Raw genomic sequence first — 17636 nt, 5'->3', positions numbered from 1 at the left:
CATTTGCAGGCGTATGATAAATAAAGTAATGTAAAATCCAAATGTAGATTTGGTGTATATAATTCAAAGAGAAAAAGTTTGTAGGTGAGGGGAGACATACAGGGGGTTAAGGGGGAAGAGAAGGAAGGTATCTGATGAGGGAGAGAGAAAAATAAAGATGAGTGAGTTTGACTATGGTAACTAGAGCAAGAGATATATTTAGTCAGTCATCTCCAATCAGGAAAAAGTAATTAGATAGTAAGTTAAACTAAGAGAATGTCAAACGGTAGAAAGGGGCGGTTCTGCTTCTTAATACTTTTCTTAAGTGTTCTGCTTTACAGTAATATTTCACATCCATTAGCTACTGTGAGGACTGGCTGCCGCTTACTACTGTGCATGATCAAAGTGGATCTTTGCATTTGTTTAAAGGAAAATGTGACTTATACAGTAATTCAGTAAATTACACCTGTATAGAGGGACATAGATGAAAACACTAGACAGAAACTACAATAACTATGACAACCATTTCTGCCCAAAGCATTTGTAGAGCTTTTGATAGAGTCTTGATTGCTTGAGCACTGATTACAGCACCATCAGGGATCAAGCCGCTTCGGCTCACTTACACTTGACTTTAATCATTAAGTGAAATGATCTTTGAAGACAGAGAGAACGCTGTTATCAGAATATGACACCTACGTGTCGTGTGCTTACTTCAGTATCTTGGTTTCCAACAGGTATACCAGTGCAAGGGGCAACAGGTAGCCCTCCGAGCCTTTGCCTGTGGCTTCCAGCTCCTTCCAACTTTCTGCCCTGGCTCGCACTTGAATAACCACTGGGGCAGCAGGTGAAGCTCAACGTATTAGAAAGCATAGTGTAACAATGGATGTGATTGGAGCAGCTGACTTCTACGTCACGTGACTGCATCATGGAGGACTCCTAAGCCAGATTAGAGGAGGAGGAGGGAGAACACTACAGTCAGCACTGTGTGATGTCTACTCCTTCCCTTGCTGGCTCTGAGCTATGACTGATTCCTGACTTTGTGACAAGGTAAGCAGGAAATTTTGGGCAGGGTGGTATTAATTAGTGACCATTAGTAGTGGGTGGTTACTGGTAACCCCAATTAGAGATGAGTGGGGGCTCTGGAAGTTTGAAGGGAGCTGTAGGCACGTGGGGCATTTTGGAGATAGTGGGAGCATGTTGTGGCAAGTCGGAGGGGCATATGAAACTTCTGAAAATGAGGGTTTGATCAGCAAGTGAAAGTTTTGAGGGGGATGTGGGGATATTTTGGGATAAGTGAATGGCTGACGTGGGGGTGCGGTGACCATTTTGCTGTTGACATTTTCTACAGTTCCATTCCAGTTGCCTGTACTGGGACCTGAGTGTCATGGTCAAGGTCAAGCCTTATAACATAGTCTTGGCCTTTCTGGTAGTCAAGTGGACAGGGGACACTGGGACTGTAGGGTAGCGGGCTGTATCTGAGAGGGAGGCTCTGGGTGTCAGAGCACGATTTGCTGAGTTAAGAGGAGACCAAGAGAACTAGTAAAGATACAGGGACCTAGTCCGACAAGTCTATCGCTGTCAGGCTCACTTATCGAGAGAGTGCAGAGACAGGCTAACTGAGCAAATCATGAAAGCCCAGGTACTCATGAATTGTGCTACCCACTTGACCAGAAAGGGACTTAATACTGCTCCACTACACCTGTGTAATCCCAACTACTGAAATGATTATTAAATTTACACTTTAAACCCCACAGAGCCTGAGACAGGAGATAGGAAATCTGAGCTAGCCTATGCCTCTCGTCCACCGGCCCTGCCATTTCAGAATGAATATGAGCACAGAGCACATTCCTTTGGACTGTTCTCCCTCTAGTATTGTTTATGCTGTTGGGCGGTCATGGGATGATTAGCTCCCAGGACAGGGTGGTCCTCTTCTGGGTCAGCCTGCCACCAGTTCCTCCTCTTTAGAACAGGCTTTAGTAGTTGGCTGGCAGAGAGGGTAATACAGGCCATATCTGATTCTGCTATTGATACCCGCTTCTGCTCTCCACACTCTGTGTCGGAAGGAGGAAGCTATTTTCATGGAATCCTCTTGAAAGGAAAGACCAGATGAGCCGCACTGTACCTTAGGCCATTTTAACATACTTCCCTCCCCATAGTTATTTGGGCTCCATTTCAGAATATTATTCATTCATAATTTTTATTAATTGATTTATCACTCAAAATATACTAAGGGTATATCCAGATGGATGTTTTACTTGGAACTTACCCAAAGTGCCTTAATGCTCCCAATTTGCATCCATTGACTTGAACGGAATTCCATTAAGAAAACAAACGCCTATGAAGGTACAGGCAGGGAAAACGAGGACTCCCCTTCAGAGTCCCTCCCAAAGAGCAGGAATACATTCATCTGGATGTACTCATGTAAGAGACATCTGAAAATTCTAAGCTAGTAAGAAGTGCTTCTTTCCAGCAGCTATAAAATCTCAGTATATGACTATATGCTGCACATTCACATCTATGCAGTTTTCATGAGCTTCAAAAAAAACTATGCCCCACATTTATAAATACTGCAATGATTTTGTTTTCTTGTAAATGTCCTCAGTATAACATATTTCATTTGTCTTACTTGGCAAAATACCAGCACCTTTATTAGTGCCATTTTTTTTATATGCAAGTACTACTTACCTTTTCTGAAACTTGTGCCAAATACCCTATAAATTATCTTCACCTTCTTTTTGAACTAAGCCCAACCCTTTTTCTTGCAAGCACAAATGAACATTTTGCAAGGATTTATAGGTATAGGAAGGTATTTCATAATTGATTTCCATGTCTTCAGTGACATATGATACAGATGTTTGCCCTGACAGAATAGCATGCTGTACTGTCCTGCTGTATTTTAACCATTAATAAATACCTGTCAAACTCCTGAAATACCCTGGTCTGTTAAAAGTATTCAGGTATAGTTAATATGTGTTTTAACAGTCAGGTAAGTAAGTACAAATGCTGCTATGATGTGCTTTTCATCCATTTCTTGTGTCTTTACTTGAAAAATCCAAAACCATTATTAAACAACATATCCTGGATGACTTTTATCTTACCTTTACTATAGCTTTTATTACTGTACTTAACTTAACTAAAATAAAGAAATAAAGACACAGAGACTACCGGTATATACATGGCAAAAATAGCTCACAGTTTATTATATATAAACAACTTTGTGGCAGATTAAGTGCACTGTGGGACAGCTAACGAACTGATTACCGGAGCCAAGTGTGGAAGGCAAACTAGCCCTGAATCCACTTAACAAACCGGGGGCTAGTCCCTAAATGCTTGGTTGGCACTAAATCTGGCGGCAAGTGACCACACCCCCTCTCGACTCACAATGACGTGCTTCTAAGCAAGTTAAGGGATCCCTCACACAAAAAAGACCAAGGGGTGTATTTACTAAACTGCGGGTTTGAAAACGTGGGGATGTTGCCTATAGCAACCAATCAGATTCTAGCTGTCATTTTTGTAGAATGCACTGAATAAATGAAAGCTAGAATCTGATAGGTTGCTATAGGCAACATCTCCACTTTTTCAAACCTGCAGTTTTGTAAATATACCCCCAGGAGTGACTTTACCTCGAGGTGGGCAGTGACCTGAGGCCAATCAGCGATAGCGCCGTATTTATCATCTGCTGCTCGCAGTGCACTTCCTACCAACTGTGCCTGCTCTGAGACGTGTGAAAAATCTGATTAAAACACGTGGAACGGGGGCAGGCGAAAATCCTATAATAGGGAGTAAGCGCGTGATCAAGACTGGGGCAAACTACCCTTCCCTTGGGACTTATATAAACTGCCATGGACACAGGGATAATTTAACCTTTACTGCTAAGTGTAAAGTTAAAGAAAAGCACACATCTGTTGTTTAAGTGCTTTCGTCTTTATGGATTCTCTTGGCATAAATGTAGGTACTATTAATTTAATGTCAGGGTTGGTTGGGGAGGAAGGCATAGAGTGTCCACTAGTTGTTTGGCTTTCCCTGAGGTGAATAGAACCTCTATTATCCAAACAGGGTCCCAACATTCCAGGGTCCGGCCAAGCAGTAACCGAGCTCTCAAGCCACCAGCAGCAGTACTAGGTAGTGAATGCTGCAAGAACAGGTAGAAGAGAGCATCACTGTCGGTCAGCTCTCCTGATTCTGGTGGGTCAGTCCTAATTTTTGGGGACCATCCCACTTAGCCAGGCCTTTATCCTGAACATGCTTTGCCTTTGTCCCTCTATGATAAAGGGACCACCCCCCCGTTACATTACGACCCTTCCGTCCTGTCATTTTCTGGTGCTGGTAGTGGCTCTTGCAGGTGACCTGTTGCATTAGTGATAACCAGTCCAGACTAGAACCACTGTACTTTGTTCACTTTGGGGGAGGGGGGCTACACTGCTATTTTTTAGTATACATTACAATGACAGTCAGCACCCCAAGTTGATGTGGATGACTGGCATATCTAGTATGCAGCAGCTTCATAATACACTGAAAAGGCATCTTGATACGTGTTAAATGTATCCGACAGGCTAGCGAATTGGATGGAACTACTAACTGGTATTGGCGTTACTGAACAGGGAGGAGCAGAGTCTATTCACCAGGGACCCCCACAAGGAGGTTTGGGCTCGCTGCAAAGAGTGCGCAGGATGCAATTCTCCAGGACAGTTACCAATGTAGTAGTGGTGCGGTTGGTCAGGACAATCAAACAGTACTGAGGGAGATCCAAAAAGAAAATCAGAGTTGCCAAGTTCAAACCAGGAGTTCGAGCAGACCAAGTCAGGATGCAGGAGAGTAGTCAAGATGCAAGCCGGGTCAAACAGGAGGTCAAAGGCAAAAGAACAACACATGGAATTCTGGAGACAGGAAAAGACCTGAAACTCTGGCATCGTAATGGTGTCAGAGTCAGGTTTAAATAGAGGTGCCAGGGAAGTGATAGGCCGGCGAGATCCAGAACTAGCGTCCTAGCAATGGGACGTGCTACTGCGCCTGCTCAGGGAGCATTCAGACGGCCAAGGGAAGCAGCGTCCCTGTTGTCTTGCAACAGGGCTTCCCCGGATTGAGGTGGCAGGCAGCCGCCCCAGCTCTATTGACGCGATGTGGGGACGGTGACTGACAGTATCATGATGTGGCCTCATTCTAACACTCAGTGTTCTGCACTTTTTCTGAGACTACAGTAGAAATCTCCACTCATTTATCCTCGCACCTCTATGGGGCGCAAGGAAGAATAAGCAGAGATTTCTTTCAAAATCTCCGCCACAAAGTGTCTCTAATGTCTGAAAGACACTTTGCGGCTATTTCAATTCCCTCCAATGCTATCTCAAAATACATGCAACTCAGGATAATTATCTAAAAGTGCAATTTTTGCGGGTACGTTTGGGCCACAAATTGTACTCAGCTCAACAAGTCCCATGTTGTCTGACATGGGTAAGTACTGACACTGGAGTAGGACTCTAATGCAGGGGCAACTGCATTCTTTTGATAGAGGGGATTCCAGATCTGCCTCTTGCCAAAATATTCATACTTTAAAAGTACTACATATAGTATAAATGGTAACACTTGCTGCTCTTATATAAAGCCTTCAAGTCACAATGCCTTGCAAAAAGGAGTCAGTGCTATTGCTTGAGAAGTGATAAATATAGCAGTGCAACTATCTTAATCCTTAATCTGGGTTTGATGGTGGATTTTGGCACCTGTAAACACCCCTCAGTGATTTACCTATATGCTGGTTCAAACAGATTTTTGTATACATGCTTCACACTTAACATGTTTCATTAAGCGCCACTAATTCCACAGCGCTGTACTCACTCACATTACAGTCTAAATTTCCTAACATACACACACAGACTGAGAGAGACTAAGGCCAATTTAACAGCAGCCAATTAACCTTTTAGTAAACCCACACAGACACAGGGAGAACATATAAACACCACACAGATAAGGCCATGGTCCGGAATTAAACTCATGATCCCAGGGCTGTAAAGCAGATGTGCTAACCACTGAGCCACCGTGCTGCTGGAAAAGGTATTGTGGCTACATAGCTTCTAGTTACTTTTACTTGGGGAACTGGATCTTGCTTTCTATGCCCCCAGAGAAGGTGAAATTGTCCCGTGGTGGGGATGAGGGGAGTTGGGCATGCACAGTGTCCCAGGTTGTAGGTGTGAACAAATGTTCATTTATGAAAGAGGAGGGCGCTAATACATAGTTTGCAAGGTAGACTCCAAATATCCTAGCCTACACCATCTTAAGAGGGGCTACACAATTAACATTAGCAAACTAATGTAGAAAAAGATACATGCAAAAAAAAAAAGCATACATATAAATAAAGATGATGATGATCATACCTACATCTATACGTTGACTCAGATACATCTCCAGATGCTTCCAGTTCCAGAACACACAGACATGATAATATGGAAATAAAAACTGCCCAAACCCTTGTTGTAATCCATGAGAAATGTTAACGTAATCCAATGAATTTTTTTTTTGTAATCCACAGAAAAGGTAAAAATTCCACAATGGACGATCCACTCTGAGCGCCACCATAATATTACTGTGAACTGAATTGATTCCCTTTAGCTGCTCAGCCAATCACAATCGATTTCTCACGTGATTGGCTGGCAATGTAGGGAGTCCTTGGTTTAATCACACGTCAATAGAGATTAATTGATACTTTATTAATGTGCGAAAAACAAATTAATAATGCTTGGAAGCTTATTTCATGTCAATGGCCTATTCCTTTTAGTGAGGTTCATGTCAGATCTCTAGGATTTAAGTTTGTAAATATTTGGTTGTTGAATTCCAGTAGCAGGAACACTCAGGAACAGTCTTTAGTGAAAAGAGGTACTGTACTTTTAAGTACAAATGAGTGAGTCTATAGACTCGGCACTAGCAAGTGATTAGCCAAGAATTTAGAGACAGAGAAGGTAGTTCTCTGAGACCCAGGGGTCAAAGCAAGATAGCCTAGATGTCCTAGGGCCAGGGGTCAAAGCCAGAGAGCCTAGATGTCCTAGAACCAGGGGTCAAAGCCAGAGAGGGTAGTTGTCTGAGAGCCAGGGGTCAAAGCCAGAGAGGGTAGACATATGAGAGCCAGGGGTCAAATCCAGAGAGGGTAGACATCCGAGAGCCAAGGATCAAATCCAGAGAGGGTACACATCCGAGAGCCAGGGGTCAAATCCAGAGAAGGTAGACATCTGAGAGCCAGGGGTCAAAGCCAGAGAGGGTAGACATCTAAGAGCCAGGGGTCAAAGGTGGAGAAGGTAGTTCTCCGAGAGCCAGGGGTAAAATCCAGAGAGCCTAGATGTCCGAGAGCCAGGGGTCAAAGTCAGAGAGTATAGTCATCTTAGAGGCAGGGGTCAAAGCCAGAGAGGGTAGTCATCTGAGAGCCAGGAGTCAAAGCCAGAGAGGGTAGTTCTCCGAGAGCCAGGGGTAAAAGCCAGAGAGCCTAGATGTCCGAGAGCCAGGGGTCAAAGCCAGAGAGGGTAGTCATTTGAGAGCCAGGGGTCAAAGCCAGAGAGGGTAGTTCTCCGTGAGCCAGGGGTAAAAGCCAGAGAGCCTAGATGTCCGAGAGCCAGGGGTCAAAGCCAGAGAGGGTAGTCATCTGAGAGCCAGGGGTCAAAGCCAGAGAGGGTAGTTCTCTGAGAGCCAGGGGTCAAAGCCAGAGAGGGTAGTCATCTGAGAGCCAGGGGTCAAAGCCAGAGAGGGTAGTTCTCTGAGAGCCAGGGGTCAAAGCCAGAGAGGGTAGTCATCTGAGAGCCAAGGGTCAAAGCCAGAGAGGGTAGTCGTCCGAGAGCCAGGGGTCAAAGCCAGAGAGGGTAGATGTCCGAGAGCCAGGGGTTAAACATAGTTAGGCAGGCAGATAACAACAGGATCCAGAGCTGCAGTTTGAGTCCAGCAGTGGTGTTGATGGTATTAGATACCATGTGTTTGCAGCAGCGGAGCAGCCACGTCATGCTGTTAAAGAGGTGTGATCCCAAGTGGCGACCTCTGCATGCAAACAGTGAAGATCTCAGAGCATATGAGACTTGCAGACTAACCGCAGGGTAAGTCAGGGACTGAACTAGCTTAGGACCTGACAGCACAACTTTATTAAAATGATTGGCCCATTGCAATGAATGGACCATTGACATTAATGGGGTAAGTACAACACAAAGCGGGTTAATCCCTAGTGGATATGTACACAATAAACCCCAGTAGAGCTCAATTGACTTTTTCAAGTGTGGTGACATGCTTTAAACACACTAAAATGAAAAAGTAGTGTTTAAAAACAAACGTGGTGCAAAGCAAATGCATACTAGAATGGGTTTTATTTGTACATGTATTTTCATGCTTTGTATTTACATTAAAACACCACAGTCAGTAACACCTTTAAAACACCAGTGGGAAGCCACCCTCAGAGAGACTGCTTGTAGCAATATGAGCACCTGCCTTTGAGGTTTGCTCAGAGGGATGGGCCTTGTCTGTTGACTCAAGTTCATGGTAAAGCAGTTTTGCCTACAACTGCTACTTCTACTGGTTCATGAGTCCAGCAAGTCACAAATTAGCAAGTTGACAGGCAGTAGATATTTGTGGATCATGTGTAACTATACTATAAGACAAAAATAGTGTGATTAAAATTAATGACAAGTGAGGGGGGGTTAACATACGGTGGGGCAAGAGATCCCACCCACCCACTCCTCGTTGTGAGTTTTCTAGGTTAATGTTGCGGTAGGAAGGCTCTGCGGTCCCTGTCCGGCTCGGTGAGGGAGGGCAGCGTGAGTTTTTAAAAGGGCAGTCACTCTGACGCCAACTTAGCGCAAGTTATGATGGGATTTGCTCCCCGTGGTTGTGGACGTACGGCGGTTTGCGCCAGTCCACTTGTGATATAGTGTTACCAGCTTGAGAGCTGTTTCGCAGTGCCCTTTCTCCGCCACCATAGGTTTAGTTAAAGTTAAAATCACTAATAAAAGTTCTGGCATTTTTTAATAACTTATACATGTCTCCGTGTTTTTACTTGCATGCAAAATGTTTGGAATTTTAAGGTTGATGTGAGGTTTATGGGAACATACACAGTGAGCCCTTTAATGAACATGAAATACTATATGCTGCAAACTGCAATTGGGAGAAGTATTGTTCTATGGAATTCTATTTTTAATCCAACTTGATTCCCACGTAAACTTATATCAGCAGGGTTTTCAGAATTTTGTGTTAACTGGTGTTAGGAAGTTTACACATGTGTGAAGCTATAAATACGTATCTTGTTGGACATGTTATAAAGGGTTATGATGAATCAGTTCCAATCACTCATAGAGGCTACATTCCCTGTGGAGAAGAAGATGAAAAATTAAACGGAAGCTGTGGTGTAACTGAGCCTGAGGTTTAGAACAATAAACAGATTCCTTCTGGAACTCTTGTGTTAGGCTGTATAAAGAGGAATCCACATGCAAATTGTTTTTCTGTGTTGGTAAATTGTGAATAGCACTAACATCTCTTAAAGCTACGATCCCAACTCATGGAATAAATCTTCCTACCCATGGCTTTATTCATTGGGTCCTGGCCCCTGTTCCATGCAGTCGTTTTTCCCAGGGCAACATGGCTCTTCTCACAGCTCCAGACGATACCTGGGGCTCTTGGATTCTGCAGAGGGTGTGTGTGAAACTTGAAGAGTAATGGAGGTTGTGGCTTCGGATTGGAAATTCCACACCTCTCCCCCTCCACAGCCATTTTAAAGTGGTTAACAAAAATATTCATTAGGTGGTAACAGAACTAACTATAACCAGACCTTCAATAAATCACATATTCAGTTTTTAATATCACCGTATCCAGGACAACTAGCCAATTAAATTGGGGAGGGTACATTTCTTGCATTTCTTTCGTTGCACTAAAGTAACTATGGGAACAATTATTTAAAAGCTCCTCAGACATTTTAAAGTGGTTAATGTAAAAAAATGTTCTGTCACTTAGCTGGTAGTACAGCCATAAAGGGTTAAAAAATAGACTTTGTAAAATAGCAATTACCAGTATTTCAAAAAGTTGCAAAATAATCTCTAGAATGTCTCAAATAAAGAAAGGTTTACGGCTTGGAACACACTACAGGTTTTCATCCGATTATTGCGCCAATCTCACGATAAATGACCGCAAGGTCTGATATCGCATTAGTGTGTGCGCTACTGTGTGTAGTAAGATCTCTATGGAGATGGCAGAGTCATGATCTTTTCAGCAGATGGTTATGACAGATGAAGAGCACAGACCTGATGGTAAATCTTGTAAAACATGAATAGTGTGTACGCATGAATCGGCATGCTGATCGGGACTTTTAGTCCTTGGTAAAATCGCCAACGATTTGGCATCGGGAGAAATTTTCTGTAGTGTGTACCCAGCCGAACATTATGGGAATTCAAAAAGAAGCAGTGAAACTGTCATAGCAAACCAACAGTATAAGTAGGTGTTATTCACAAACAGAATATATGTACTCAGGATATTTAATGATGCATCTCCCAAAGTTGTATTATAGTAGCTATTAAGAGCAAATATGGACATACATAAACATTTGCACTTACCTTGTCGGTTGCCTTATGCAAAGAGCCTTTATGTGAGAAATAAGCAGGAAATAAAAACTACATTTTAAGAATCCTCTGTATATGTGGAGAATAAATCAGCACTTCTGTTTTGCAAGCTATCTAAATAGTGCTAGAGAGATAAAACTGCAGAAAAAACACATAAAACATTATATTATTTTGGTGTGCATACCTGGCTTACAAATGACAGCCAGTTCACTAAGTTTGCTAATTTAGCAGTCCGACAGACATGACACGCTCCCCCTGCAATCTTGTGACGTCTGTCTAATGAATAGACAAGGGGGTTTAGTTGCTATGGACACCATCACTATTTTTTGTACCTTTTTTTTTTATCTCCGTGGAAACGGGATGCTTCTGATCTATTTATTCTCAGAAATATTCGCCACACACACATCACCAGGCGGCACACAAGGAGGGGGGAGAGTTAAGGGAGGGAAGTCCCTCATCCAATCTGTGCTTACTTGTCTCAAGAGCCCCTTACCAGTGCCTAAGTTTTCTAGAGTGAGCTTGTAAAACTGACAATGGGTGGTTAGCAGTCAGACACTAACAAAGCCTATGGAACTCAGAGAAGAGGGATGCACAGATCCTACACGTCCCAGATAAAGCACAAACTGCTCCCTATAGGTTCATTTGAACAAATCAGAGGAATCCAAGACAATCTCTGCAGAATACAAGAATCTGGAACAAAATAGCAACTTGTTGGATCAAGAACATAACAGATTGGGCAGCAACTTTCTGTGATATAAAAACTTTTTTGTGCTACTTTGGCTAAAGAGTCTTTGAACAAATGAATGTTTGTTTAATATATTTCTAAAGTAATTCTTAGATCTCTGTTTTAATAACTCTGGTCATCCATCACTAATTATCTGGAGTCAAATAGCTATGGAATTATTGGCAACAGTGGTACAATAACTTCATATTTGATACTATGCTTGGTCACAAGAACAGGTCTCAAATTGACCATAAATTGGATATTGCAATTTAACAGAAAGATTGTTCTGCTGATCACAGACAACGCACTTTCACCTCTGTTGATTTATTTCTATTGATAATCAACTGTTGATTATACTGGCTGCAATATAGCTATTGATATCTGATGACAGTAATTAATCTGTTCCTTTTTAGAGTGACTGCTACTGATCAAAACAAAAGGATTGACCACTGACGTGGTTACAATGATTTCTTGCTCAGTTTGTAGTCTGTAATGGGAAATATAATCACATACAAGTGAATTTAGGTCTACAGGACAGACGGAGATCGTGAAGATGAATGTCTCCATGCAGATGTCCTCTTCAGACAGCTATCATCCCGAGTCTGTCTTCATACCAGTGCTGTACTCTCTCATTTTCCTAGTGGGTACAATTGGCAACAGCCTGGTTCTGGCAGTCCTGTTGAGGAACGGCAAGATAAATAACACCACCAATCTCTTCATTTTGAATTTAGGGGTAGCGGACCTCTGCTTCATCATTTTCTGTGTACCCTTTCAAGCCACCATATACACCCTAGACAGCTGGGTCTTTGGACCTTTCATGTGCAAAGCTGTACACTTTTTCATATACCTCACTATGTATGCCTCCAGCTTCACCCTGACCACTGTATCCTTAGACAGGTAAGAAGACCTCTTCATATTTAATAGGGAACTAAACGAAAAAAATAAATCAGCTCCATGCATTGGTCATTTATTCATTGAAATGATAGATTGGTATTGTGTAAGGACTAGGCTGTGTACTAGATTCATGAGTCTCTGGCTGGTGAAACTTTTTCTTCCTATCAGATGATAAAGTTATTATTTGGCTTCTCAGCTTAGACATCTATAAAAAAAGTTAAGTGTAAATCAGAGCAGGAAAAAGTACATGAATACTAAGTGATGTCTGCACATGTCTGGCATCTGAATTATTAATTTGTAATGCAAATTAAAGGCATGTAAAAGGATCTGAAACATTGTTGCAACTGATACTATATCCATGTGTATTTATATGCATTTAATTTGCATTGGATTGTGGTGTGGTTTTTTTTTTTAGGAAAGCTACTTGTTTCATTACAGTGTCTTTGTTGTATTACAATGCATTTGAAAACTGTACAATCAACATTAGTTGAAAAACAGTAAAATGTTACAAATTCAAGTTAGAAAATGTCAATTTTCTTGCTGATATCAACTAAAATTAGTTCTTAGCTTGCTGTTGGATCTAACAATAACAAGAACAGTTTATGTCAGTATTTGACTCTTAAAGTGTACACCATTCTAATATAAATATGTATATTAGGATCTATAAGTGTACTATGAGCAGCATTTCAATTGCAGTCTAATTATTTTAACCCCTCCGAAACACGTAAGAAGCAAAAACTGATAACAAGTTAGTTGATTTAGGAAAGGTAATAAAATGTTGTGCAAAATAAAAACTTAGTATGAAATACACCCAGTCTATACATAAACTGTTATAGGTGAATTGGGCAAATTATTTCAGTACATATTTTGAAGATTTCAATGGTTTAAACATTCATAAATTGATAAATAACATTGTACTTAGCATATATGGGTTATGGGATATGTTAATATCTTCAGCTACAGTGTGGTTGTCCGCACTAATACTGTATATTTGGCTGGGAATGATACAGGTATCAGACAGTTTTACCATTATTTGACAGATTACATACTTAGGGCTAGATTTACTAAACTGCAGGTTTGAAAAAGTGGAGATGTTGCCTAAAGCAACCAATCAGATTCTAGTTATCATTTATTTAGTACATTCTACAAAATGAAAGCTAGAATCTGATTGGTTGCTATAGGCAACATCTCCACTTTTTCAAACCCGCAGTTTAGTAAATATACCCCTTAGTAACATGTACAGTGATTACAACTAGCATGTGCATTATGTAGAACACCACAAATCTCCCCTGATATTTTTCTGAATTTTCGTCCTGCAGATATTTCGCCAATTTAGAAGATAAATACATTTAAACAGGGCACCAAATGACCTGTCTGTGATTTTGAAGGGATTACGTTCTAATAGTTTGCACTGAAATGTCAATCGACTGGTTTAACAGTGAACAAATAAATATGAACGAGTGCTATGAACAGCTCTCGTTTTAATTGCCACTTGAAGTGGATTGGTCATAACTTACTGCAGCCAATTTCTGAGGATGTTAAAGGAGTTAAGCTAGGTATACACTACAGGCTTCATCCAATTATCATGCCAATCACACAATAAACTACTGTTAGGTGTACACTCCCAGGATCATGTTTTTTTGTACCAAAGCACATCGTATCGTTTCATTTGGTTTTATAACCGGACTAAAAATCTCTATAAACGATGGAACAATGTTGTTCCAATTCTGCAGAGTGTACGCACTCAGGACCAGCAATGTAGGCAGATCTCCATAGAGTTTACAGAGTCACGATCTTTTCAGCCGATGGTTATGACAGATCTGATGGCAAATTGTGTAAAATCGTGTAAGTGTGTACACATGAATCAGCATACTGATCGGGACATTGAGTCATTGATAAAATCGTTATCACAACGGGAGAAATATTCCGTAGTGTGTACCCAGCTTGAGAGATTGATCATTGCTATGAAGGGTTCTTTAATAAATTGTTTCTAATGTCAATATAGGTCTATGAATAAGTTGCCTTTCTTAATTAAACATGCAAAGTACCATTTTTATCATAAGGATTGGGAATTATTTGTCATTACTGTATTTAAAGGTCACTTTACATCTTTTAACAATTAAGGCTATCAGGACACTTTATTAAATAAAGAACTAAACATATCTCAAGATTTTGATAGAGATACAGATCTGATCTCTATAATTGTTGGCATGCACATAATGGGTCTGAGTCATTAAAGTATATATACGATTTGAGCATATTGTGCGCAAAATCCATCTGCGCATGCACAAAACTGGGTCCGCTGCGTATGCGGGTGCAAAGGACACTTACTACAGTCTACGATTTCGGGGAAGGGACGTTTGACAGTAGTCAATTTACAGCAAGGGTGTGCAAGCCCGAGAGCACACAGCCACATCCAAAGCAAGCACTGGCCGTCTCAAAGTTGCACCAGCTACAGGGCTAGTCTAAGTCCTGAATCCTAGTGGTATTTTATGGTATAACATGTGTCTGCGATCAGGAGCAAGCGTAAAAAAATGTTGTTATGTAAAGTAGACATTAAGGACAGCCTAATAAATATTTTTCCAAGGGGAAGAAAAAAAAACTAAAAAAAACCCATTTTTTTAAAGTTTTCATTTATAATTCAATTATATAGTCATGTATTAGTAATTGTTTTTTTTCTTCTGTGTGTTCTTTTGAGATTTTATATTCCATAGGTATTGTACGTCTCCTGCAGTGCCTGGTCTAGTAAAACTACACCCATAATCAACACCACACGTATCACCATCATCATCATTTATTTATATAGCGCCACTAATTCTGCAGCGCTGTACAGAGAACTCGCTCACATCAGTCCCTGCCCTATTGAGGCTTACAGTCTAAATTCCCTAACACACACACACACACACACACTAGGGTCAATTTCTTAGCAGCCAGTTAACCTATCAGTGTGTTTTTTGATTGTGGGAGGAATCCAGAGCACCCAGAGGAAAACCACACAAACACAGGGAGAACATACAAACTCCACACAGATAAGGCCATGGTCGAGAATTGAACTCATGACCCCAGTGCTGTAAGCAGAAGTGCTAACCACTTAGCCACCATGCTGCCCGTGTATCTTTAGATCTGTTCCTTGTTGACTTCAGGAGTACGGAGAGACAATTTCCGTGCGGTTTACAACAAATGCACCATGAGCTCAGTAAGCGTGCCTTAATGACTCAGGCCCAACAACTTTGAAGGTCTTGAAGGATTATAATTGGAGATTACATGCTCTTTTTCACAGGGCTGAATGGTTGCTCCTTGTGATTTCAGTCCTATTTTATTGTTTCAATAATTCAGCACACATGTAAGGCAGTGTTTTCCACCATTCAGTTATTTTAGTTGCATGCCCCAAATTAATCCAGATTTAAAAGCATTTTCTTCAGCATTAGGTGGGTAGGCTTTTATAATAAAGTATCATTTGTAGAAGTAAATGCATTTTGTATGTTCCTTCTTACAGAACAGGAGTACACTCATTCAGTATACAAGTCCACTGAGGTCCCTAAACCTCTCTGCATAGTGTATATGCAGTATTGACATCAGCACCGGTGTACTATCCAATAAACCAAGAAAGGGTGGACAGTAATCACAGCAAAACAAATAAAAACAATGATTTTATACAAGGCAGAAATCAGTTACAAATAATCAATGTTTAGAGGGATATTACTAAATTTGGAAAAAGAATTTTAATAATAATTCCAATTTATTCTTCTTCCCTCGTTCTCTTTAGGTACCTGGCTATACGTTACCCGTTGCGTTCTCGGGAATTGCGAACGCCCAAGAATGCTCTGATGGCCATCACACTCATTTGGAGCCTGAGCTTGATTTTCTCTGGACCTTATCTCAGTTACTACCAGGAGTTTCAGATGGCTAACCTGACTGTCTGCCACCCAGTCTGGCAAATCTCCCAACGCAAGACTATGGACCTTTGTACTTTTGTCTTCAGCTATGTCATTCCTGTGCTTATTCTTAGTCTCACCTATGCCCGTACTATACGATACCTCTGGACATCTGTAGATCCCATTGAAGATATGTCAGAGTCAAAGAGGGCCAAGAGAAGGGTCACCCGTATGATCATCATTGTAGCTGTTTTGTTCTGCTTGTGTTGGCTTCCACACCACCTGGTCATTCTCTGTGTCTGGTTTGGGTACTTCCCCCTTAATAACTTTACTTATGCCCTGCGCATCCTCTCACACTTAGTGTCCTATGCCAACTCTTGTGTTAACCCGGTGGTGTATGCTCTAGTCTCGAAACACTTCCGCAAAGGGTTCCGCAAGATATGTCGCTGCTTGCTGTTGCGCCAGAGGTCAGCCAACAAGATCCACGTGGTGCCTGCTGCCCATACAGGGGTCAGCACTCTGGAAGTGGCATGCACAGAGGTTACCCAACTAAGTGAGGGCCCTTTACACTGCTCTGCTTGCTGTCAAGATCCTGGGAGCCCGTGGGAAGAAACAGAGAGAGTTGGAGATAAAAGGGGGCCAGCATTCATCACATTTAACGTTACATAGTGAATGGTGATGAGGAGAGTACCCGTCAAAGCTTTTGCTGAACTAGTCAACCACGTCAACCAACAGAAAAATCCTTATGTTGGACGCTTTTTCAGTAGACCTCTCCAGACACAAAGTAGAAATCATCATCGTAGGCTCTGCTAGACCAAGACACAAGTATACAGCGATGACACATATATGAGTACCATCTATATAAATTCTACAAAAATAATGAACACTACAAGGTTCTTTTGAAGAACAATATTAGAGTCTGTGGATACATATGGATATTCTTCAGGCTGCAATTGGAGACTCTAGACCCACTCTAGAACAGACAGAGCTAAACCTAATAAAGTAGGAACGCCGTGAAGGGATGGCACATGCTTCTGCTACAAGACTGCTTTCTTCTCCCGTTCCTCAGAGAAAGGGGGAAGACACTTTGGCCACAGATCACTGTTTACCTTCAAGGAAACCAAAAGACTATAAGGGTGTAACATGCCATATTTGTTGTAGTTTGTTAGACCATTCATCCTTCAATGTGATTTTAACGCACTGATCCAGAATGTATTATTTTTATAAATATGTGTTGGATAGCTAAGTAACACATTTTTATTAATGAATTACTCTAAGTTCTGATATATTTATCTTCAGGACTGGATGCCGCTTCTGATCTCTGGTCAGTTTTCACAGCACAATAGGAAGTTATCAGAATATTTTAATAAATAATATCCTGCAATATTCACAGAACACGGTGTCTGTTGCTATCCCAGTGATCTGACAACCTACACGGGCAACAGTTTCATTTGTGTAAAAGTGACCAACAGGTTTGACTCCTAAAATTGTACAAATATAATTGTGCGTAATGCTGGTCAAACATTTTTGACCAAATTGCCCGGATAAAATTAATTACCAGTGATCTGGATCGAGATCAGGATCTGTGTTTTATTGGGC

General features: G+C 41.4%; 1 protein-coding gene across 1 annotated transcript; it reads left to right on the top strand.

Annotated features, from left to right (window-relative positions):
- Positions 1 to 10949: 10949 nt before the first annotated feature.
- GALR2 (galanin receptor 2) lies at positions 10950 to 17423 on the top strand. Its single transcript, XM_075177800.1, has 2 exons — positions 10950 to 12165; positions 15929 to 17423. Exons 1-2 carry the CDS (start codon positions 11822 to 11824, stop codon positions 16704 to 16706), a joined length of 1122 nt encoding a protein of 373 aa, XP_075033901.1. The 5' UTR covers positions 10950 to 11821; the 3' UTR covers positions 16707 to 17423.
- The last annotated feature ends 213 nt before the right edge of the window (positions 17424 to 17636 follow it).

Source organism: Mixophyes fleayi, chromosome 6 (assembly GCF_038048845.1).
Source record: "Mixophyes fleayi isolate aMixFle1 chromosome 6, aMixFle1.hap1, whole genome shotgun sequence".
In the NCBI taxonomy this organism is placed as follows: domain Eukaryota; kingdom Metazoa; phylum Chordata; class Amphibia; order Anura; family Limnodynastidae; genus Mixophyes; species Mixophyes fleayi.
Note: the sequence above shows the minus strand (reverse complement) of the source record. Positions and strands in the feature narration are given on the sequence as shown.